Source organism: Moschus berezovskii, chromosome 2 (assembly GCF_049115385.1).
Source record: "Moschus berezovskii isolate FMDL1 chromosome 2, NW_MosBer_1.0, whole genome shotgun sequence".
Classification (NCBI taxonomy): domain Eukaryota; kingdom Metazoa; phylum Chordata; class Mammalia; order Artiodactyla; family Moschidae; genus Moschus; species Moschus berezovskii.
Window position 1 is genome coordinate 51,040,763 of NC_142461.1, and position 25,645 is coordinate 51,066,407.

At 40.5% G+C, this 25,645-nt stretch overlaps 1 protein-coding gene across 3 annotated transcripts in view; it reads left to right on the forward strand.

The window, feature by feature from the left end:
- ANKRD44 (ankyrin repeat domain 44) overlaps window positions 1–25,645 on the forward strand; it is a 320,963-nt gene that overhangs the window by 176,361 nt on the left and 118,957 nt on the right. For all 3 annotated transcript variants that reach the window (XM_055398457.2, XM_055398458.2, XM_088828639.1), the window contains exon 4: window positions 334–404. In XM_055398457.2, the coding sequence (XP_055254432.1) occupies window positions 334–404 (71 nt within the window). The remainder of the gene's footprint in view (window positions 1–333; window positions 405–25,645) is intronic.

Genomic DNA, 25,645 nt, shown 5'->3' on the forward strand with positions numbered 1-25,645 from the left:
TTCTCCATTCTTCAGAACCTGTATTTCTAAAGTCCTGGAGAATCTCATCTTTCTTAAAACTGTATCTCCTACCCAGTGAGACACTGTTATTTCTCTTCTAGTCTTAACCCAATTCTTGTGACATTCTAAACTCATGATCTTGCTTCTTCCACTGGACCCAGTATCGCCTCCTGTCTGGCCAGAAAGCACATGATTGATACACAAAAAACCCAAACAAACAAAATGTGTTGTTTGTACCAGGCAAACAAAAGCACAAGATACAGCATCAGACTTTGCATCAGCAGAACTTGCCCTGACTGTGTTGTGTGTCTAACCTGTGGTGTTTGGTTCCAGGAGCTCGTGTGAATGCCAAGGACAACATGTGGCTGACCCCGTTGCACCGGGCTGTTGCCTCCAGAAGTGAAGTGAGTGATTATCTTATTTAATCTAGCACCTCCAGTTTCTAGAAAGAGAAAAACGCTTTCTGCTGAATTAGAGATTCTCACTGGTGAGCAAAAGGCTCTAATGCAAAACCTCTAATGCGAGAGGGCTACCAAATTGAACAGCTGTTTATTTAAGCACCTCCTGCATGCCGGGCATGGTGTTAGGGGCTGCCTGGAGTGGTCCAAGATGGATGGCATCATCCTTGACTTCAGTGAGTTCTCAGTCTGGATGGGATGCAAACAGGTAAGCAGATCAGTACAAGTATCATAATTGAATTGGAGGAAGAAGCAAATAATTGTCTTCTTGAATAGATGAAGTCTTCCAAGAAGAGATATCAGTTAAGCTAGTCCTTAGAGGATGTGTAGAGGTTTACCAGGTCAAGGAAAGGAGAGAGGGCTGAGGCAGGAGAACAAACATGCTGAAGAACAAGGGTCATGGCTGTGAACAATGGTGGATTCAGTTGGATGCAGCTGGAACACGGGGTATAGTAGAAGATAAGTCTGATAGTAGAGGCTGGGTCAAGTAGCAGAATCCTGGGTGTCCTCTGAGCAGTGGGGAGTATTGACAGCAGAGATAAGTGTAAACCTGATAGGATTTGGAACAGGTGAGGGTGAGATGGAAAAGAAGACCCGGGGTGAATGGTGACATCGTTAACTGGGAAGGCCAGGCAAAGGAGCAACTGGCAGGGAGGTTAATCAGTTCTATTAGAAAGTGCTGCGTTTGGTCAATATGTCACTGAAATGTAAGCACCATGATAGTAGGGATCTGTGTTTTGTTTCTTGATGTATCCCAAGCCTGGTACATTGTAGGTGCTCAGGAAATAATCTTATTTTGAATGCTGAAAATTTGGGTGAGGATGGCAAACATGTCTTTTAATTGGAACGTTTTGTCTATTTACATTTAAAGTAATTATTGATAGGTGTGTTCTTATTGCCATTCCATTAATTGCTTTGGTTGTTTTATAGTTTTTTTTTTCTTCTTTTGTTCTCTTCCATTGTGATTTGATGCCTATATTGAGTGTTTAGATTTTTTTCTGTTTTTTTATATGTATCTGTTATAGTTTTGGGGGCTTCCCAAGTTGCTCAGTGGTAAAGAATCCACCTTCCAATGCAGGAGACACGGGAGATGCGAGTTTGATCCCTGGGTCAGAAGAGCCCCTGGAGGAGAAAATGGCAACCCACTCCAGTATTCTTGCCTGAACAATCCCGTGAACCTAGGAGCCTACTGGGCTACAGTCCATAGGGTCACAAAGAGTAAGACACGAGTGACTGAGCACATGGAACATTATAGGTTTTTGGTTTGTGGTTACTATACACACACACACACATTTATATTGATAATCTCAAGTTTTATATATGTATGGGTCTTCCCAAGTGGCACTGGTAGTAAGGAACTGCCTCCCAGTGCAGGAGACATAAAAGACGTGGGTTCGATTCTAGGTCTGGAACATCCCCTGGAGGAGGGCATTGCAACACACTTCAGTATTCTTGCCTGGAGAATCCCATGGACAAAGGAGTCTGGTAGGCTACAGTCCATAGAGTTGCAAAGAGTCAGATACAACTGAAACAACTGAGCATGCATACACACATATATATATATGTATATATTCACACATATATATTGATGATCTAAGTTATATGTATGTGTGTATATATACACACATATATTAGTGATCTCTTAAGTTCAAACACATTCTAACACCCCTACATTTTTATTTTCCTGTTATGTTTAATGCTTCTAACATCATGTTTTACATTATTTTGTTTTGTGTTATCTCTTAACTACTTATTGTGGATATAGATGATATTACTAGTTTTGTGTTTTGACCTTTCTACTAGCTTTATAAGTGATCTACTACCTTTCATATATGTTTGCCTTTACCCATGAGATTTTTCCTTTCATAATTTTTATATTTCTACTTGTGGCCTTTTCTTTTTCACTAGGAGAAGTCCCTTTAAGATTTCTTGTAAGGTTGGGTTAGTGGTTCTGAATTCTTTTAGCTTTTACTTGTTTGTAAAATTCTTTATCTTTCCCTCAAATCTGAGTGATAATCTTGCCAGGAAAAGTATTCTCAGTTGTAGGTTTTTTTCCTTTCATCGCTTTGATTATATAGTGTCACTCCCTTCTGGCTTGCAAAGTCTCTGCTGAACATCAGTTTACTATACATTGCTGGTTGCTTTTCTCTTGCTATTAATTTTTAGATTTTTTATATATTTTTTAAAATTTATTTTATTGAAGTATAGTTGTTTTACAATGTTGTGCTAGTTTCTGCTCTACAGCAAAATGATTTAGAAATACATTTTTTTGGTCATTTTAGTTATAGTATGACTTGATGTGGACCTCTTTGGGTTCATCTTGTTTGAAACTCTGGATGTCTCTCTGGATCTGGATGTCTATTTCCTTCCCTAATTTAGGGAAGTTTTTAGCTATTATTTCTTCAAGTAAGTTCTCTGCCCCTTTCTCTTTCTTTTCTCCTTCTGGGACTCTTATATTGCAATGTTAGTATGCTTGATGTGGTCCGGAGGTTTCTTAAATTATTCTTATTTCTTTTAATCCTTCTTTTTCTTTTTTATGTTTAGCGTGGGTGATTTCCACTACTCTTCCAGATCACTGATTATTCCTCTGTATCATCTAATCTACTGTTGATTCCTTCCAGTGTATTTTTCATTTCAGTTAGTATATTCTTCAACTTTTTTTGGTTTTTCCTTATATTTTCTAACTCTGTTAAAATTCTCCCAGTTTTCATCCATTCTTCTCTGAAGTTCATTTTGCATCTTTTTTGATGATCAAAAAATGATCATTTTTGATCATTACCTTGAACCCTTTATCAGGTTGCTGTCTCTACTTTCGTTCTTTTTCTGAGGTTTTGTCTTGTTTCTTCATTTGGAGCATATTTCTTCCAAACTTGTTTAGCTGTGAGGTTCTACCTCATGTTGGGGGCCCACTGGAGGATGTGGTAGGCTCCCCAAGCAGTTGGCTGTGCAGCCTGGGGGCTGTGGAGCTGGTGGTAGTGGGCAGGTAAGCCCCCATCACTAATAGGCTATTGGAAGGATTCTAAAATGGCACTTGCCAGTGCTGACATCATGGTAGAGTGAGCTCCCCTAAGTAGATGCCACCAGTGTCTTCATTCTCAAGTGAAGTCCCAGGTGCTTCCTGCCTCTCAAGAGGCTCTCCAAGAATAGCAAGTAGGTCTGACCCAGGCTTTTTTCAAGCTACAACCTCTGCACATGCTCTTTAAGAGCAGTCTGTTTCCTAAGTTCTGTGGCTCTTCTGAACACAAGCCCCACTGGCTTTCAAAGCATAAGTTGTAGGGACTCATCTTCCTGCTGCAGGATCCCAGGCTTCAGAGCACAGTGTGTGGCTTAGAGCTCTCTTTCCTTGTGGAGGGCCTCTGTGATTGTGATATTCTTCCCATTTATGGGTTTCTCACTCGGGTATATGGGCCTGCGTATACTACATCTTGGTCCCTCCTATCTGTCTTGTTGTAGTCCGTTCCTTATATCTTTTGTTGGGGAAATCTTTTCTGCAAGTCTTCAGCTCATTCTCATGGATGGTTGCTCTGTAAGTAGTTGCAGTTTTGGTGTGCCTGTGGAAAGAGATGAGTTCAGGCACTTCCCATTCTGCCATCTTGGCTACATCCCATTCCTCCTTTTTAAAATTAGATACTATAGCCATTGTGTTCAGTTCAGTTCAGTAGCTCAGTCGTATCCAACTCTCTGTGTCTCCATGGACTGCAGCACGCCAGGCTTCCCTGTCCATCACCAACTCCTGGAGCCTACTCAAACTGTGTCCATTGCATCAGTGATGTCATCCAACATCTCATCCTCTGTCATCCCCTTCTCTTCCCGCCTTCAGTCTTTCTCAGCATCAGGGTCTTTTCCAATGAGTCGGTTTTTTGCATCAGGTGGCCAGTGTATTGGAGTTTCAGCTTCAGCATCAGTCCTTCCAATGAATATTCAGGACTGATTTCCTTTAGGATGGACTGGTTGAATCTCCTTGCAGTCCAAGGGACTCTCAAGAATCTTCTCTAGCACCACAGTTCAAAAGCATCAACACCACAGTTCAAAAGTCATTACTTTTGCCTCCCCTAAATAATAGGTGGGGAGAGCATACTCAAGGTGGAAACAACAGAGAAGGTTTGGACTGGTCTTTGGAGTTTGACTACTAGAACTTGCCAGAGAAGATAACATGAGTTCAGCGGGCATATCTGTTTGTTGCTTAGTTTGGCAAACACTGATATTTCTTACACAGATATGTATTAGGAGCCATTTCTTCTTTGAAAGACTTATAAACCCTATATTGTCTTTAAAACCTCTTTGCATCTCAAGCATGGATAATTGATCCCTCTCAGGGTTCAAGGTTCAGGGTTCAATCAGGGAATCAGAACCACCATGATAAATGTGGATATTTATTATAGGAATTAGACCTTACACAATTGTGTGAGCTGCTGAGGAAATTTATTTATTTATGTGAAGCTATCCTCTTGGTTTCTGTGTGGTCCTAAAGTCACTGTGGGCCAGCAGTTGAAAAGAAAAGCTAGACATGAAATGGGGGAAAATAGGGACTACCTGGAACCCCCATCTGTTTGTTATTGCTGGACATTGCCCATGTGGGTGTCCTGCGGAAGGAGCTGTGTGCCTCACCTCTGAGCTCACACGTGCCTGGCCCAGGAATAGGAGTAATTGAAGAAGATGTGGTAGGATCTGAAGAAGCATCAATCTGGCACCACCCTGTGCCAACACCGTGGTGCTACTGGTCACTGACCCTGTGCACGAGCTGCCACAGCACTTGGCACCCAGCACGCCGTCAGTCTGTAGTTTCATGCTTGCCTTTAAGAACATGCAGCTTTCTCAAGGGGCCAACCCTAAATGGAGCAACACAGTGGAGGGAATTCCATGAAATGTAGTTCAGCTTGGCTAATGTGGAAGGAACAGTATAAAACTACCATTGAAATTGTCATTCTGTTTTATTAAAAGATCGTCTAGCCAGTAAGTTCTTTGCAATGAGTGGCATACCTGTTGTTTGTCATTGTATATTTAGCATCTAGCCTGCCCAGGAAACAATTGTTTTTTGAGTGATTCAGTAAAGATTGGGTTTTCCATTTAAGCTGTGTTAACCTGATTCCAGACCACCTGACCTGCCTCTTGAGAAACCTGTATGCAGGTCAGGAAGCAACTGTTAGAACTGGACATGGAACAACAGACTGGTTCCAAATAGGAAAAGGTGTATGTCAAGGTTGTATATTGTCACCTTGCTTATTTAACTTCTATGCAGAGTACATCATGAGGAACGCTGGGCTGGAAGAAGCACAAGCTGGAATCAAGATTGCTGGGAGAAATATCAATAACCTCAGATATGCAGATGACACTACCCTTATGGCAGAAAGTGAAGAGGAACTCAAAAGCCTCTTGAAAGTGAAAGAGGAGAGTGAAAAGGTTGGCTTGAAGCTCAACATTCAGAAAACAAAGATCATGGCATCTGGTCCCATCACTTCATGGGAAATAGATGGAAAAACAGTGGAAACAGTGTCAGACTTTATTTTTTTGGGCTCCAAAATCACTGCAGATGCTGATTGCAGCCATGAAATTAAAAGACGCTTGCTCCTTGGAAGAAAAGTTATGACCAACCTTGATAGCACATTAAAAAGCAGAGACATTACTTTGCCAACCAAGGTCCGTCTAGTCAAGGCAATGGTTTTTCCCGTGGTCATGTATGGATGTGAGAGTTGGACTGTGAAGAAAGCTGATCGCCGAAGAATCGATGCTTTTGAACTGTGGTGTTGGAGAAGACTCTTGAGAGTCCCTTATACTGCAAGGAGATCCAACCAGTCCATTCTAAAGGAGATCAATCCTGGATGTTCATTGGAGGGACTGATGCTAAAGCTGAAACTGCAATACTTTGGCCACCTCATGCGACGAGTTGACTCACTGGAAAAGACTCTGATGCTGGGAAAGGTTGGGGGCGGGAGGAGAAGGGGACAACGGAGAATGAGATGGCTGGATGGCATCACCGACTCTGTGGACATGAGTTTGAGTGTACTCCGGGAGTTGGTGATGGACAGGGAGGCCTGGCGTGCTGTGATTCATGGGGTCGCGGAGAGTCGGACACGACTGAGCGACTGAACTGAACTGAACCTGATTCTCTGTAAAACTGCTAATGTGGAGCTAGTACATAGCACAGAGAATGATGGTGGCAACCATCTTTCATGCATGGAACATAAACTAACTTGAAGTTTGTTTATGGGAGTGTCGCACTAAAAGCAAGTTAAGCCACTGGATCCTGCAAAATCAGAATGAGTTCCTAAAATAGCATGCAACACAGATTATCAGTTTAAGTCAGAGATATCAGCTGATTTCTGAGCTTTCTTTCCATCAGGCAAATTTCATGTTTGGATTTCTGTGACTAGAAAAAGAATGTTCATTTGCTGAATTCATTTCCTGAGCCTGTTACAGAAATAGGAGTATTAGGTCATAATATTGATTAAACACCCACCCATGCTTAACATTGTAGAAGCTCCTCTGCAAATAAGAGGGTAAATCAAGACATGGTCATCTCCCTTGAAAACTGTTCAAAATAGATTGGTTTGTGGAGATAAACCTTTAAGACTTACTTGGTACGGACCAGGCTGTGTTGTGTACTCCCTTCTGGGCCTAATCCCCCTCCTCCCTCCACCCCACTCCCCATGCATGGGATTCCCAGGGAAGAAACACCAAATAGGAAATTAGAGTCAAACAGCATTATCTTTTCACTGACTCCCTGAGGCCACCAACCATCCCGCTCTTTCTCTGACTGCCCCCACAGCTGTGAAGAAATCAAAGAGTCTCTTAAAAAATTAAAGACTTTTATTTTGCAATGCTAGGTAACATACATGAGCAAGATTTTGGGCTGCCAGGGAGAATTATCTGAAGTGTTGATGTAAATTATTTCACATTATTTCTCCTGTTTAGCTTATTCTCGCTGCTTTTTTGTTTTTTGTTTTCCATCGGAAAAGAACAGCTGTGTATAAAGGAACAAAATGCATACAAACCTGGGGAGTTCCACACATGTTTATTGAAGCCTGTTCTGGGTGGGCCTCAAGTGGATGTGAAGTATCCCTTCTTAGACGTTATGTTGAGGGCAGATAGCAGGTAGACAGTCAGCACACAACCAGTAAAAAACCATAGAGCCTACTGTGGTCTGTGTCCAAATGTTGGCCTTTCACACATGCGTTTTCTTCTCTAATGAACTGAGGGGCTGCATCAAAGGATTTCCTGAACTTGTTACTTTTCTGTCCCAGAGGCTCTTTTGTGGTTAGACATATTGAATATGATTGTATCCCATCTTTGGGGTGTAGAATTAAGAATGTTGTGTTCAAATTAGTATTGTCATGATGAACATTTATTGAGCAATTACTGCTTGCTAGACAATGTGCTAAGCACTTTCTGTACATTATTCCATTTTAACCTCTGAGTTAATTACTCTCTGAGTCTGACACCATTTATTAATCCTCATTTAGGAAATGTGGTCTCAGAGAAGTTAAGCAACAGAGCCTAAGACACCACAGCCAGTAAGTGGAGGAGGGTGTATCCAGAGAACCTGTTCTCCTAACCACTGTGCTACACTGCTGCTCTCTCATCACATGGGCATCCTAGGGATACTTGTTCAACTTAGAAAACGTATTTATTTTTGTATCTGTGCAGACAAATGTCCAACAGGTATAAAGATGTTTTCCAGATCTGAGTAGGAAAGACATTTTATAGCTTAAAATTTAAACATCATGTTTTTCCCTTCCCTCTAAAACTACACTGTCATTTTGGGCTAAATGCTAATAGGAGAACTGGAAAAATTATATGGGAGACTAGAATGTTGTTGCTTTCCATAAATTGTTTTTATGATGATGAAAAGATGATCACATATAGAACATAGATTGTAACTGGAGTGGGTAGAAAATAACCATCTTATAACCTATTTGAAGGTAGATGAGTAGTGTTCAGATTTAGTGTGCATTCAGATAATCTGCAGTGCTTGTTAAAAGTACCTATTCTAACAGTACTACATATAAAGTAGATAAATACAAGGACCTACTGTATAGCATAGGAATTATGTTCAATATTTTTTGTAATATTTTGTGTAGCCAATATTATATGTCATATATATATGTATGTGCATATATATACACACACACACATAGTTGCATATGTATATATGTTGTTGTTTAGTCACTAAGTCATATCCAGCTCTTTTGCAGCCCAGTGAACTGTAGCCTGCCAGGCTCCTCTGTATGTGGGATTTCCCAGGCAAGAATACTGGAGTGGGTTGCCATTTCCTCCTCCAGGAGATCTTCCTAACCCAGGGACTGACCCAGGTCTCCTGCATTGGCGTGCAGATTCTTTACCACTGAACCAGTAGGGTAGCCCTTATTTATATATATATATATAAAATGGAATCACTATGCCTCAAACTAACCTCAAACTAACACTCAAACTAACACTATATTATAAATCAACTATACTTCAATTTAAAGAATTTTTGAATAAAGTCACATGCACACACACACACACACACAAATACAAAGTACATGTTCTAGAACCTCACCCCCAGTGATTCTGATGAAGCCTATAATTGAGCCTAGAAATCTGGGCTTAATTCAAAAAGAGAATTCTGATGCATGTGGTCTACATTCCATACTTTGAGACCTGAGATTAATGTCTGGGAATACTTTAGTATCTGGCCTTCCCAAAGTTTACAGCCAGTGGTTCTTGAATGGTTTGAATTCTTTCACATCCCCAAGTCTCCCCTTTATACTGCTGGTTCTTAGAATAATTGTACTCTAATAATAATTATAATGATAAAGCACATGTTTGGTTTAATAGTGGTATTTTTAGAAGAATAACCTGATTAATTTGAACAAATTAGACACCAATTTATACAATTCTTATAGTATATGAAATTACTGTAGTCAGTAGAGGATAGAGGGGAAAAGCCCCAACCAATTATTATTTTACAGTAATAGATTAAATTCCTTCTGGACTTGAGTACAGCCTCAGGGACATTAACACATATAAATGTCTTGTTAACTTTTGCATATTATTATTTAGAGAATTTGTTATTATTTATATCAATATATTTATTCTATTCAAATTTATTGAATATTCATTAAGTGCCAGAAACCTGCCAGGCTTTGTGGATAGTATAGAAAATTGCATGAGACTCAGACCCAGGTCCCGGAGAAGGCAATGGCAAGCCACTCCAGTACTCTTGCTAGAAAATCCCATGGATGGAGGAGCCTGGTAGGCTGCAGTCCGTGGGGTCGCTAAAGGTCGGACACGACTGAGCCACTTCACTTTCACTTTTCTCTTTCACACATTGGAGAAGGAAATGGCAACCCACTCCAGTGTTCTTGCCTGGAGAATCCCAGGGATGGGGGAGCCTGGTGGGCTTCCATCTATGGGGTCACACAGAGTCGGACACGACTGAAGTGACTTAGCAGCAGCAGCAGCAGCAGACCCTGGTCCAAAGCAACTTATTTTTTTTTTTTTTATTGGAGGCTAATTATTTTACAATATTATATTGGTTGGTTTTGCCATACATTGACATGAATCCGCCCCGGGGGTACATGAGTTCCCCCTCCCGAACCCCCCCTCCCACCTCCCTCCTCCCCTTATCCTCCCTCTGGGTCATCCCCGCACACCAGCCCCGAGCATCCTGTAACATGCATCGACCCTAAACTGGCGATTCGTTTCACATATGATAATATACATGTTTCAATGCCATTCTCCCAAATCATCCCACCCTCTCCCTCTCCCACAGAGTCCCAAAGACTGTTCTATACATCTGTGTCTCTTTTGCTGTCTTGTATACAGGGTTATCATTTGCATCTTTCTAAATTCCATATATATGTGTTAGTATATTGTATTGGTGTTTTTCTTTCTGGCTTACTTCACTCCGTATAATAGGCTCTAGTTTCATCCACCTCATTAGAACTGGTTCAAATGTATTCTTTTTAATGGCTGAGTAATACTCCATTGTGTATATGTACCAAAGCTTTCTTATCCATTCGTCTGCAGATGGACATCTAGATTGCTTCCATGTCCTGGCTATTATAAACAGTACTGCGATGAACATTGGAGTACATGTGTCTCTTTCAATTCTGGTTTCCTCGGTGTGTATGCCCAGGAGTGCGATTGCTGGATCATATGGCAGTTTTATTTCCAGTTTTTTGAGGAATCTCCACACTGTTCTCCATAGTGGCTGTATTAGTTTGCATTCCCACCAACAGGGTAAGAGGGTTTCCTTCTCTCCACACCCTCTCCAGCATTTATTGCATGTAGACTTTTGGATAGCAGCCATTCTGACTGGTGTGAAATGGTATCTCATTGTGGTTTTGATTTGCATTTCTCTGATTATGAGGGATGTTGAGCATTTTTTCATGTGTTTGTTAGCCATCTTTATGTCTTCTTTGGAGAAATGTCTGTTTAGTTCTTTGGCCTATTTTTTGATTGGGTCACTTATTTTTCTGGAATTGAGCTGCAGGAGCTGCTTGTATATTTTGGAGATTAATCCTTTATCAGTTGCTTCATTTGCTATTATTTTCTCCCATTCTGAAGGCTGTCTTTTCACCTTGCTTATAGTTTCCTTTGCTGCGCAGAAGCTTTTGACTTTAATTAGGTCGCATTTGTTTATTTTTGCTTTTATTTCCAATATTCTGGGAGATGGTTTTTTGGAGGATCCTGCTGTGATTTATGTCAGAGTATTTTGCCTATGTTCTCCTCTGGAGTTTTATAGTTTCTGGTCTTACATTTAGCTCTCTAATCCATTTTGAGTTTATTTTGGTGTATGGTGTTAGGAAGTGTTCTAGTTTCATTCTTTTACAAGTGGCTGACCAGTTTTCCCAGCACCACTTGTTAAAGAGACTGTCTTTTCTCCATGTTATATTCTTGCCTCCTTTGTCAAAGATAAGGTGTCCATAGGTGCGTGGATTTATCTCTGTGCTTTCTATTTTGTTCCATTGATCTATATTTCTGTCTTTATGCCAGTACCATACTGTCTTGATGACTGTGGCTTTGTAGTAGAGCCTGAAGTCCGGCAGGTTAATTCCCCCAGTTCCATTTTTCTTCCTCAAGATTGCTTTGGCTATTTGAGGATTTTATATTTCCATACAAATTGTGAGATTATTTGTTCTAGTTCTGTGAAAAATATCGTTGGTAGCTTGATAGGGTTTGCATTGAATGTATAAATTACTTTGGGTAGTATACTCATTTTTACAATATTTATTCTTCCAATCCACGAACACGGTATATTTCTCCATCTATTAGTGTCCTCTTTGATTACTTTCACTAGTGTTTTATAGTTTTCTATGTACAAGTCTTTTGTTTCCTTAGGTAGATATATTCCTAAGTATTTAATTCTTTTCATTGCAACAGTGAATGGAATAGTTTCCTTAATTTCTCTTTCTATTTTCTCATTATTAGTGTATAGGAATGCAAGGGATTTCTGTGTGTTGATTTTATATCCTGCAACTTTACTGTATTCATTGATTAGCTCTAGTAGTTTTCTGGTAGAGTCTTTAGGGTTTTCTGTGTAGAGGATCATGTCATCGGCGAATAGTGAAAGTTTTACTTCTTCTTTTCCAATTTGTATTCCTTTTATGTCTTTTTCTGCTCTGATTGCTGTAGCCAAAACTTCCATAACTATGTTGAATAGTAGTGGTGAGAGTGGGCACCCTTGTCTTGTTCCTGACTTTAGGGGAAATGCTTTCAGTTTTTCACCATTGAGGATAATGTTTGCTGTGGGTTTGTCATATATCGCTTTTATGTTGAGATATGTCCCTTCTATTCCCACTTTCTGGAGGGTTTTTATCATAAATGGATGTTGAATTTTGTCGAAGGCTTTCTCTGCATCTTTTGAGATAGTAATATGATTTTTATTTTTCAGTTTGTTAATGTGGTGTATTACATTGATTGATTTGCAGATATTGAAGAATCCTTACATTCCTGGGATAAAGCCCACTTGGTCATGATGTATGATCTTCTTAATGTGTTGTTGGATTCTGATTGCTAGAATTTTGTTAAGTATTTTTGCATCTATGTTCATCAGTGATATTGGCCTGTAGTTTTCTTTTTTTATGGGATCTTTACCAGGTTTTGGGATTAGTGTAGAATGAGTGTGGAAGTTTCCTTTCCTCAGCAATTTTCTGGAAGAGTTTAAGTAGAATAGGTGTTAGCTCATCTCTAAATTTTTGGTAGAATTCAGCTGTGTAGTCGTCTGGACCTGGGCTTTTGGGTTGTTTGCTGGAAGATTTCGGATTACAGCCTCTAGTTCCATGCTTGTGATGGGTCTATTCAGATTTTCTATTTCTTCCTGCTTCAGTTTTGGAAAGTTGTACTTTTCTAGGAATTTGTCCATTTCTTCCAGGTTATTCATTTTATTGCCATATAATTGCTGATAGTATTCTCTAATAATCCTTTGTATTTCTGTGTTTTCGGTTGTGATCTCTCCATTTTCATTTCTAATTTTATTGATTTGGTTCTTCTCCCTTTGTTTCTTGATGAGTCTGGCTAATGGTTTGTCAATTTTATTTACCTTCTCAAAGAACCAGCTTTTGGCTTTGTTGATTTTTGCTATGGTCTCTTTTGTTTCTTTTGCATTTATCTCTGCCCTAATTTTTACGATTTCTTTCCTTCTACTAACCCTGGGGTTTTTCATTTCTTCCTTTTCTAGTTGCTTTAGATGTAGAGTTAGGTTATTTAGTTGACTTTTTTTCTTGTTTCTTGAGGTGTGCCTGATTGCTATGAAGTTCCTCCTTAGCACTGCTTTTACAGTGTCTCAAAGCCTTTGACTGTGTGGATCACAATAAACTGTGGAAAATTCTGAAAGAGATGGGAATTCCATACTACCTGACCTGCCTCTTGAGAAACCTGTATGCAGGTCAGGAAGCAACAGTCAGAACTGTACATGGAACAGCAGACTGGTTCCAGATAGGAGAAGGAGTACGTCAAGGCTGTATATTGTCACCTTCCTTATTTAACTTATATGCAGAGTACATCATGAGGAACACTGGGCTGGAAGAAGCACAAGCTGGAATCAAGATTGCTGGGAGAAATATCAATAACCTCAGATATGCAGATGACACTACCCTTATGGCAGAAAGTGAAGAGGAACTCAAAAGCCTCTTGATGAAAGTGAAAGAGGAGAGTGAAAAGGTTGGCTTGAAGCTCAACATTCAGAAAACAAAGATCATGGCATCTGGTCCCATCACTTCATGGGAAATAGATGGGGAAACAGTGGAAACAGTGTCAGACTTTATTTTTTTGGGCTCCAAAATCACTGCAGATGCTGATTGCAGCCATGAAATTAAAAGACGCTTACTCCTTGGAAGGAAAGTTATGACCAACCTTGATAGTATATTAAAAAGCAGAGACATTACTTTGCCAACCAAGGTCCGTCTAGTCAAGGCTATGGTTTTTCCCTTGGTCATGTATGGATGTGAGAGTTGGATTGTGAAGAAAGCTGATCGCTGAAGAATTGATGCTTTTGAACTGTGGTGCTGGAGAAGACTCTTGAGAGTCCCTTGGACTGCAAGGAGATCCAACCAGTCCATTCTAAAGGAGATCAGTCCTGGGTGTTCATTGGAAGGACTGATGCTAAAGCTGAAACTGCAATACTTTGGCCACCTCATGCGTCGAGTTGACTCACTGGAAAAGACTCTGTTGCTGGGAAAGGTTGGGGCGGGAGGAGAAGTGGATGATAGAGAATGAGATGGCTGGATGGCATCACCAACTCTGTGGACATGAGTTTGAGTGTACTCCGGGAGTTGGTGATGGACAGGGAGGCCTGGCATGCTGTGATTCATGGGGTCGCGGAGAGTCGGACACGACTGAGCGACTGAACTGAACTGAATTGATAGGTTTGGGGTTGTTGTGTTTTCATTTTCATTCATTTCTATGCGTATTTTGATTTCTCTTTTGATTTCTTCTATGATTTTTTCATTATTCAGCAGCATGTTGTTCAGACTCCATATGTTGGCATTTTTAATAGTTTTTCTCCCGTAATTGAGATCTAATCTTACTGCCTTGTGATCAGAAAAGATGCTTGGAATGATTTCAATTTTTTTTGAATTTACCAAGGCTAGATTTATGGCCCAGAATGTGATCTATCCTGGAAAATGTTCCGTGTGCGCTTGAGAAAAAGGTGAAATTCATTGTTTTGGGGTGAAATGTCCTATAGATAGCTATTAGGTCTAACTGGTCTATTGTATCATTTAAAGTTTGTGTTTCCTTGTTAATTTTCTGTTTAGTTGATCTATCCATAGATGTAAGTGGGGTATTAAAATCTCCCACTATTATTGCATTGTTGTTAATTTCCCCTTTCATAATTGTTAATAATTGTCTTACATATTGCGGTGCTCCTATGTTGGGTGCATAAATATTTATAATTGTTATATCTTCTTCTTGGATTGATCCTTTGATCATTATGTAGTTTCCTTCTTTGTCTCTTTTCAAAGCCTTTGTTTTAAAGTCTATTTTATCTGATATGAGTATTGCTACTCCTGCTTTCTTTTGGTCTCTATTTGCGTGGAATATCTTTTTCCAGCCCTTCACTTTCAGTCTGTATGTGTCCCTCGTTTTGAGGTGGGTCTCTTGTAGACAACATATATGGGGGCCCTGTTTTTGTATCCATTCAGCCAGCCTTGTCTTTTGGTTGGGGCATTCAACCCATGTACGTTTAAGGTAACTATTGATAAGTACGATCCCGTAGCCATTTTCTTTATTGTTTTGGGTTCGAGTTTATACACCCTTTTTGTGTTTCCTGTCTAGAGAAGATCCTTTAGCGTTTGTTGGAGAGCTGGTTTGGTGATTCTGAATTCTCTCAGCTTTTGCTTGTCTGTAAAGCTTTTGATTTCTCCTTCATATTTGAATGAGATCCTTGCTGGGTACAGTAATCTGGGCTATAGGTTATTTTCTTTCATCACTTTAAATATGTCTTGCCATTCCCTCCTGGCCTGAAGAGTTTCTGTTGAAAGATCAGCTGTTATCCTTATGGGAATCCCCTTGTGTGTTATTTGCTGCTTTTCCCTTGCTGCTTTTAATATTTGTTCTTTGTGTTTGATCTTTGTTAATTTGATTAATATGTATCTTGGAGTATTTCGCCTTGGGTTTATCCTGTTGGGGACTCTCTGGGTTTCTTGGACTTGGGTGATTATTTCTTTCCCCATTTTAGGGAAGTTTTCAACTATTATCTCCTCAAGTATTCTCTCATGGTCTTTCTTTTTGTCTTCTTCTTCTGGGACTCCTATGATTCGAATGTTGGAGTGTTTAACATTGTCCCAGAGGTCTCTAATATTGTCCTCATTTCTTTCAATTAGTTTTTCTTTTTTCCTCTCTGTTTCATTTATTTCTACAATTCTATCTTCTAGCTCGCTTATCCTGTCTTCTGACTCTGTTATTCTACTGTTTGTTCCCTCGAGAGTGTTTCTGATCTCATCTATTGCATTATTCATTGTATATTGACTCTTTTTTATTTCCTCTAAGTCCTTATTAAACCTTTCTTCCATCTTCTCAATCCTTTTCTCCAGGTTATTTATCTGTAACTCCATTTTGCTTTCAAAATTTTGAATCATTTTCACCATCAGAATTTGAAATTCTTTATCAGGTAGATTCCCTATATCTTCCTCTTTTGTTTGTGTTGGTGGGCATTTATCTTGTTCCTTTACTTGCTGGGTATTTCTCTGCCTCTTCATCTTGCTTATATTACTTTGCTTGTGGTCACCTTTCCCTCTTCTAGAAGTTTGTGGAGTTCTCTTTATTATGTAGTTTCCTCGCTGTGTGTGGGGTTGGACGGGTGACTTGTCAAGGTTCCCTGATTAGGGAAGCGTGTGTCAGTGTTCTGGTGGGTGGAGCTGGATTTGTTCTCTCTGGAGTGCAATGAAGTGTCCAGTAATGAGTTATGAGATGTCAGTGGGTTTGGAGTGACTTTGGGCAGCCTGTATATTGAAGCTCAGGGCTAGTTTCCTGTGTTGCTGGAGAATTTGCGTGGTATGTCTTGCTCTGGAACTTGTTGACCCTTGGGGTGGTGCTTGGTTTTAGTGTAGGTATGGAGGCGTTTGATGAGCTCCTATTGATTAATGTTCCCTGGAGTCAGGAGTTCTCTGGTGTTCTCAGGATTTGGACTTAAGTCTCTTGACTCTGGTTTTTGGTCTTATTATCCTCTAGACTTCTCTACCTGTCATTTCCAAGGTGGTTCCCTCTGTTTTAGCTTCTGTTTGCTGGTCTCTTCAGTGTCTAATTTCTGCCCAGATACTAGGGGTTGGGTGGACACTTTTTAAGGCTCAGTTGTTCAGTCCTGTTCTGGGAAGGGAGGAACGCTGCAGACATATATCTCTGGTGTCTGTGGGGAGTGCTCGCATCGTCTCGCCCACACTGGGTTTGCCCCCACTCACAGCATGTGTGTTGTCCCAGTTTACACTGCACAGGCTCTAGGTTGCTCTGCCGGGAACTCTCCGAGGCTGGGGCTGGGTTGTATGCACTTCCCAGGTCTGAGTGGTTCAAGTTCAGTTTCTCGGGTATTCCACAAAGGCACAGACTTGGTTTGGGCCTGCGTTTTGTGCCTTCCCCGGTCCGAGCAGCTCAGGTGACCAGGTGTTTGGGGAGCACGGTCAGTGAAACTTATCGCCTCCCCAGTCCCTGCCACTCGGTTTTCTGGGTGTACAGCCAGCGCACCTTCTCAGGCAGATATCCACCAGCCTGAGCCCAAGAAGTCTTGATTAGCAACAAGCCTGCCTGCAGTTTGTATCGGATCCCTTTCTGGGGCCCCGGTTGCCCCCTCCGGCTCTGGCTGTCCACCCTGCCTGTCTCGGCTGGGGATGGGGGATGGGCTGACCGCAGCCAGCTGGCTCTGCTCAGTCCTTTGTTCTGTGAGCGGGGCTGGTGGAGTCTTAAGTTAGGGCTTTCCGCCTTTTCGCGGGGAAGCTATTCCACAGTCTGCTTTGCTATCCCCAGTTCTCTCAGATTGTTCTTGCGGCATTCAAGCCCAGTCCTCTCTCTAAGCAGTTCAGCTGGCTCCTCCCTTCCCAGCCCCCGCTTGCTAATGGCGTATGCAGGCGTCTACGCTGCTTCTCTGCTGGGAGTTACCGCTTGGCGGGTAATCTGTGGGTTTTAATTATTTCTTTCTTTTTCCTCCCTGTTATGTACCTCATGCGACGAGTTGACTCACTGGAAAAGACTCTGATGCTAGGAAAGGTTGGGGGTGGGAGGAAAAGGGGACGACAGAGAATGAGATGGCTGGATGGCATCACTGACTCTGTGGACATGAGTTTGAGTGAACTCCGGGAGTTGGTGATGGACAGGGAGGCCTGGCGTGCTGTGATTCATGGGGTCGCGGAGAGTCGGACACAACTGAGCGACTGAACTGAACTGAACTGATGTGGCCCTCTGAGGTTTCAAGACTTGCCTCAGACTCGCCAGTGAGTGTGTTTCCTGGTGTTTGGAAACTTCTCTCTTTTTAAAGCCTCCCTTCCCGGGACGGAGCTCCAACCTTACCTCTTTTGTCTCTCTTTTTATTTTTTATGTTTTTTCCTACCTCCTATCAAAGACAATGGGCTGCTTTTCTGGGTGCCTGATGTCCTCTGCCAGCATTCAGAAGTTGTTTTGTGGACTTTACTCCGCATTCAAATGTTCTTTTGATGAATTTGTGGGGGAGAGAGTGGTCTCGCCGTCCTATTCCTCCGCCATCTTATTCCTTCTCCCAAAGCAACTTATTGTTTATAAAATTTGACATTGTTTATGCCTACAAGGACTCTGTATAATCATAAAGAATTACTTTTCCATGAGTAACTTATGACTTAATGCAATGCACATTTGAAAGTAAGAAAAATATTGGAGGTGACCATTTTTAAGGCACATGTATCCAATTTCTTCTCATCTTTTCCATATGCCAAAGTGCATGTTTCTGTTTCTTAAACAGGGTTGAAGCGACCTTTTGTAAAAGGAGAAAGTCATAAAAAGTAGAAATAAAGTGACTGTAGATGCCATCTCCAGTTCACTCCTGTGTGATATCCCGTGACAGTTCCTCCCTCTGTTTGCTATTTCTGTATCTCAAATAGGAGAGGCTACCATGGAGTGTCATCCAACAAGGCCTACAGTCCTAAGGCTGAGTGTTCCACTCAGGAGGAATGCCAGCATCCTTATACATTCTTGTTCATTAAAAAAGAAACCAAGGCTTTGAAGCAGCACCACTCACAGTGTGGCTTGTGACTAGTCTGAGATTTTGTCTTTTCTGTGGTGACCTGAGTGAGCATTCAGACACTTAGAAAAATTTGATAGAGTAATTTCATGACTGTTAAACTTAATAAGAAATTAACTGAGTTTATAATTAGTATCTTTGTCTTTTTTTTCATTTTGTTATTCTACTAATTATGCATGAAGAATTTGAAATAATTAAAAAAAACTTGTCCTTCACCGCAACTAGTTTGAGAAGTACTGTTTAAGTATCCTTTCTTGGTTCAGAAAGCGTTCAGCTTCCCATTCTCCACATAGCTTCTTTTTCACCTAGTAAATTTCTGTCAGAGCAAACTCCTAGCTATAATTTTTTAGCCAGTGGGTAATACAGGAAAAAGACTTCTTTGGATTACAAAAATCATAGATTCCCTCAGTAACTATAGAATTACTTCCTCTTCAAGGTAAAATGGTTTCAAGCTAAAATTTTTGAAATAAAAATGCAACTTTAAAAAAAGGAATTGTAGTCTTTTTAAATCAAAGCTTCATTTTTGTGAAAATATTACTTTCAGTTCGGTTCAGTTCAGTCGCTCAGTCATGTCCGACTCTTTGCAACCCCATGAACCACAGCACGCCAGGCCTCCCTGTCCATCACCAACTCCCGGAGTTCACTCAAACTCATGTCCATCGAGTCGGTGATGCCATCCAGCCATCTCATTCTCCGTCGTCCCCTTCTCCTCCCGCCCCAACCTTTCCCAGCATCAGAGTCTCTTCCAGTGAATCAACTCGTCGCATGAGGTGGCCAAAGTATTTACATTTCTATTAAATGCATGTATCCATTTTTGCAGGCTAAAACTTCAGAATTTAAAACATAAATAGCTACGGGAGAATTAACATTTAAGAGTATTTATGTCAGGGTACTTGCCTGATACTGTCCACTGAGTATGGTCTGAGCTAGGAGAAAGTTCAGGAGCCCTTAAGACAGCCAGGCTGGCAAACCATCTTTAGCCATCATGACTATAAAATGAAGCTGCCTGTCAAATGAGGGTCAGTCCAGATGACCCTTGAGGCCTTTTCTAATTCTGTATCCTGTATCTCTGGGCACTTGATTCCATAACCATTTTATACTACTTGCGGTTTCATTTTAGAAAAACGTTGTTCAGTAGCTAAGTCATGTCCAACTCTTTGCGACCCCATGAACTACAGCACACCAGGCTTCCCTGTCCTTCACTGTCTCCTTGAGTTTGCTCAAACTCATGTCCATTCAGTCAGTGATGCTATCTAACTATCTCATCCTCTGCTGCCCTCTTCTCCTCTTGCCCTCAATCTTTTCCAGCATCAGGGTCTTTCCCAATGGTCTTTTCCAATAAAAAGGGTTAATCCTTGGAAATCAACTAAGAACCCCTCCTTTGTATAACTGAGCATTCCTTGATAGAGTCCCTTCTTGTCAAGTAAGGTGAAACTGCAATTCATTACCTTGGTAGATATTTTAAAAAATTAAAAACATCAAAGTTGAAACATTTCATGAAAGTGAAGAAATAAATGTAATGGTTATTCTAGGTGTCCTTGAGCTGTGAAAGTGAGTGTTGGTACAAAAGTCAGTCAGTTCAGTCGCCCAGTCTTGTCCGACTCTTCGCGACCCCATCATCTGCAGTAGGACAGGCTTCCCTGTCCATCACCAACTCCCAGAGCTTGCGCAAACTCATGTCCATCCAGTTGGTGATGCCATCCAACCATCTCATCCTCTGTCGTTCCCTTCTCCTCCTCTCTTTAATCTTTCCCAGCATCAGGGTCTTTTCCAATGAGTCAGTTCTTCACATCAGGTGGCCAAAGTATTGGAGCTTCAGCATCAGTCCTTCTGATGAATATTCAGGACTGACTTCCTTTAGGATTGACTGGTTGGATCTCCTTGCAGTCCAAGGGACTCTCAAGAGTCTTTTCCAATACCATGGTTCAAAAGCATCAATTCTTCAGTGCTCAGCTTTCTTTATAGACCAACACTCACATCCATACGAGACTACAGGAAAAACCATAGCTTTGACTAGACAGACCTTGGTTGGCAAAGTAATGTCTCTGCTTTTTAATATGCTGTCTTGGTTGGTTATAGCTTTTCTTTCAAGGAGCAACATCTTTTAATTTCATGGCTGCAGTCACCATCTGCAGTGATTTTGGAGCCCAAGAAAATAAAGTCTGCATTGTTTCCATTATTTCCCCATCTATTTGCCATGAAGTCATGGGACTGGATGCCATGATCTTAGTTTTTTGAATGTTGTGCTCTAAGCCAGCTTTTTCATTCCTCTTTCAATTTCATCAAGAGGCTCTTTAGTTTTCCTTCATTTTCTGCCATAATGGTGGTGTCATCTGCGTATCTGAGGTTATTGATATTTCTCCCAGCAGTCTTGATTCCAGCTTGTGCTTCTTCCAGCCCAGCGTTTCTCATGATGTACACTGCATATAAGTTAAATAAGCAGGGTGACAATATACAGCCTTGATATAATCCTTTTCCTATTTGGAACCAGTCTGTTGTTCCATGTCTGGTTCTAACTGTTGCTTCTGGACCTGCATACAGGTTTCTCAGGAGGCAGGTAAGGTGGTCTGGTATTCCCATCTCATTAAGAATTTTCCACAGTTTGTTGTGATCCAGACAGTCAAAGCTTTGGCGTAGTCAATAAAACAGAAGTAGATGTTTTTCTGGAACGCTCCTGCTTTTTCTGTGATCCAGCGGATGTTCACAATTTCATCTCTGGTTCCTCTGTCTTTTCTAAATCCAGCTTGAACATCTGGAAGTTCATGGTTCACATACTGTTGAAGCGTGGTTTGGAGAATTTTGAGCATTACTTACTAGGGTGTGAGATGAGTGCAATCGTGTGGTAGTTTGAACATTCTTTGGCATTGCCTTTCTGTGGGGTTGGAATGAAAACTGACCTTATCCAGTCCTGTGGCCACTGCTGAGTTTTCCAAATTTGCTGGCATATTGAGTGCAGCACTTTGACAGCATCATCTTTTGGAATCCCATCACCTCCACTAGCTTTGTTCGTAGTGATGCTTCCGAAGACCCACTTGACTTCACATTCCAGGATGTCTGGCTCTAGGTGAGTGATCACACCATGGTGATTATCTGGCTTGTGAAGATCTTTTTTGTATAGTTCTTCTGTATATTCTTGTCACCTCTTTTTAATATTTTCTGCTTCTGTTAGGTCCATACTGTTTCTGTCCTTTATTGTGTCCATCTTTGCATGAAATGTTCCCTTGATATCTCTAATTTTCTTGATGCAATCTCTAGTCCTTCCCATTCTATTGCTTACCTCTATTTCTTTGCACTGATTACTCAGGAAGGCTTTCTTATCGCTCTTTGCTATTCTTTGGAATTCTGCATTCAAATGGGTATATCTTTCCTTTTCTCCTTTGCCTTTAGCTTCTCCCCTTTTCACAACTGCAAGGCCTCCTCAGACAACCATTTTGCCTTTTTGCATTTCTTTTTCTTGGGGATGGTCTTGATCACTTTTTCTCGGGGATGGTCTTGATCAACGTAAAATGAGCACTCATGTGAAAATTACCTAAAGTTCACATGAAAGGAAATATATTAGTCTCAACCCAATTCTTCTTTTTTTTTTTTTTCCTGTCTCATCAATGAACATTAACTTTTTCCTTTTCTAACTTTTTAGGTATAACCCAGTTGTTGGTCGGGGCACCTAGCCTTCTAAACAGATATGACTGACTAGAAACTACATACCATACCTTGTACAAAGTCTAATATTCGCCAAACGATTCCACAGAATTCCTGGAGATACAAGTTTTGGCTGCCTGGGTCCACAAGCCTGCACCTGATGCTTTCATTGGGTTTCTTCTCTTCCCTCTTGGCTTGTTTACTCTGTTCCCACCCAGATGTACACCTCTGCCCAAGGTTGCGGGGCCATGTCCTCTCTTCAGTCTGTCCTCATCTCTGCCTTTCTGCCAAGCTCTAAAGGCTTCTCACTCTATTAGGCAGAGTGATGAAAGTGTGTTTGGCCCCTTCCCCACAAAACTCACTGTAGACCTACCACTGCATAGCAGGGGCTGAGGCCTATGAGTATTCAGAGAACTATGAATGTTGACATAGGACCTGCCCTCCTTCACAAGACTATTTGAACTTAACACAGTATTTTTTTGTGCCAGTAAATAATAAAATTTTATTTTAAGCAGATTTGATTATTTGTACTCTGTGATAATTCAAACAGGGAGCTAGGCCAGGTGGTCTGCAAACTTTTTCAGTGAAGGGGGAGATTGTTGTTGTTTAGTCACTAAGTCATGTCTGACTCTTTGCAACCACACGGACTGTAGCCCACCAGGCTCCTCTGTCCATGGGATTTCCCAGGGAAGAATAATTCCTTCTTGGCAATAATGCCATTTCCTTCTACAGGGGATCTTCCCAACACAGAGATCCAATCCACATCTCCTGCATTGCAGGCAGATTCTTTACTGCTGAGCCACCAGGGAAGCCCAGAAGTAGAGACAGTAAATATTTTTAGGCTTTGATGGCTGCATGTAGTTTTTGTCACAAATACTCAATTCTATACAGTTTAAAGTAAATAGATAATATGTAAACAAATGAATGAAGCTGTGTTTTAGTAAAACTTTATTTACAAAACTAAACCAAAACATATCTGTGATTAAAATATTTCTAGCAATATTGTTTACTTAAGAATACAGTCTTTCCTCCCCTACAAACTATAAAAGCATTTATGTAAAAACTATAACTGGCATGTATATTTTCTTTGCTTAAACTATCGCTGTGTGTACAATGCAAATCATTCTTAAATATTCATTTAAAAGCAGGGCCTCTTCTAGGTAATATCTCATTCTCCTAGTCATAGTTACTCTAAGAGCAATCACATTGTGTTACCTTTAAAAAACTAATTTCTTGTGAATTGGCCTTAATTATAAATTTGTAAAATGTCTATCCTGAGTTTACATAATATGCAAAGCAGGAATCTGTACTAGTAAAATAATATACATGGCAAAGGTATTAAAGTGACAGTATGTATTGTTATTTTGCTGTGAATGTGTGAAAAGAATATAGTATTGCCTTGAAATGGTTATCTCCAGCACTTTTGGCCATGTATCTGCAAAACTTTCAGCATGTGTTCTCAGAGAATGCATTTCATTTATTTATAAATTATATGTAAGAACTACTATCTTAGCTAATATTTCAAGGTAATGTACTTAGGGAGAGGCTTTTCATTTGTCATAGTCTTAAATAACCATATAGATAATAGACTTCTGATGATTTCTCTGTTTGGGCCAAGCTCTTGTCAGATCTGATTAAATTTGTCATTACTTGTACCTTGTAATGTGGTAATAGAAAACTTTTACTCAGAGTAGAGGTGTCAGCTTTGTGACTTTCACGTGATTTATGATTGCGTTGGTATTATCATCTTTAATCTGTGGATTCCTTGCATAAATCTTAAACATCTTCGGGTGTTTTAGTTTAAGGAACAGATTACAATCTGTATATAGACTTGGTAGGTCATCACTGTGTGTTTTTTAAAAAGTTTTATTTATAATATTTATTTGGTTACACCAGGTCTTAACTGTGGCATGTGGGATCTTTAGCTACAACATGTAGAATCTTTAGTTGCAGCATATGAGATCTAGTTCCCTGACCAGAGATGGAACTCAGGCCCCCTGCATTGGGAGTGCAGAGTCCTTGCCACTGGACCATCAAGGAAGTCCTATCACTGTGTATTTCAGTGTACTCTAAGAAGGCTAAGCACTGAAGAATTTATCCTTTCAAATTGTGGTGCTGCAGAAGGCTCTTGAGAATCCCTTGGACAGCAAGGAGATCAAACCAGTCAGTCCTAAAGGAAATCAACCCTGAATATTCATTGGAAGGACTAATGCTGAATCTGAAGCTCTAGTACTTTGGCCTCCTGATGTGTAGAGCTGACTCATTGGAAAAGACCCTGATGCTGGGAAAGACTGAGGGCAGGAAGAGAAGGGGTAACAGAAGATGAGATGGTTCAATGGCATCATCAACTTAATGGACACAAGTTTGAGCAAAGTCTGGGAGATAGTGAAGGATAGGGAAGTCTGGTGTGCTGCAGTCCATGGGTTTGCAAAGAATCAGACACATCTGAGGGACTGAACAACCACAAGACATCTACCTGGAAGTTAAATACCAGTTAAAATGCTTTCCTTTTTAAAGAAATAAAATTTAAATAGAGGTTCCAATCTTTTCTTCCCATATCACAATTGTCCATCTGAATAATTTATGAGATGAAATTTGATAAAAATACTATTTTTCTCTTATTTAAATATTCACACTTATATTGTGATCTAGCTTTTCTTTTATTGTTTACTCACCTAGCTTTTAGGGTGTGTGTGTATGTGTTTGTATATGTGTGTGCTTGATCATGTGCAACTCTTTGTGACCCCATGGACTGTAGCCTGCCAGGCTCCTCTGTCCATGTGATTTTTCAGGCAAGAATATTAGAGTGGGTTGCCATTTTCTCCTTCAGGGGATTTTTTAGCATAGAGCCTGATTAATGTTTCCTTCAGTCTTCCGTAGTTGTAGTAGTGTTTTTCACATAGTAAGTGAATATTAATAATACATGTACAGGGACTTTCCTGGTGATCCACTGGTTAAGACTGCAGTCCTAATAACAGGGGGCATGAGTTTGATCCCTGGTCAGATACCACATTCTGCATCACATGGCCAAAGTAAATAAATATATAATAAAAATACATGTGAATGCTTATAAAAAAATGCATGTACACATTTCACACTAAAATAGGCTCAAGGAATATTTAATATTCATTACTTTATTTTTAGTCATTGTCTCTTTGGCCTAAGGAAACCTTATACTTTGAAAGGAGACCTTTGGAAGGTTTATTGGGTTTGGCACTGGCACTCTTGGCCTAAAAGAAAAAGGTAGAGTGACTCTCTGTTTATCTGTGCCACTCTATCTTCATCCCATATGACATTGGTTGTCTGCATTGAGCTAGCCTGTGAGGATCTGGTAAAGCATCTTATACCCAGTAAGGATTGATTG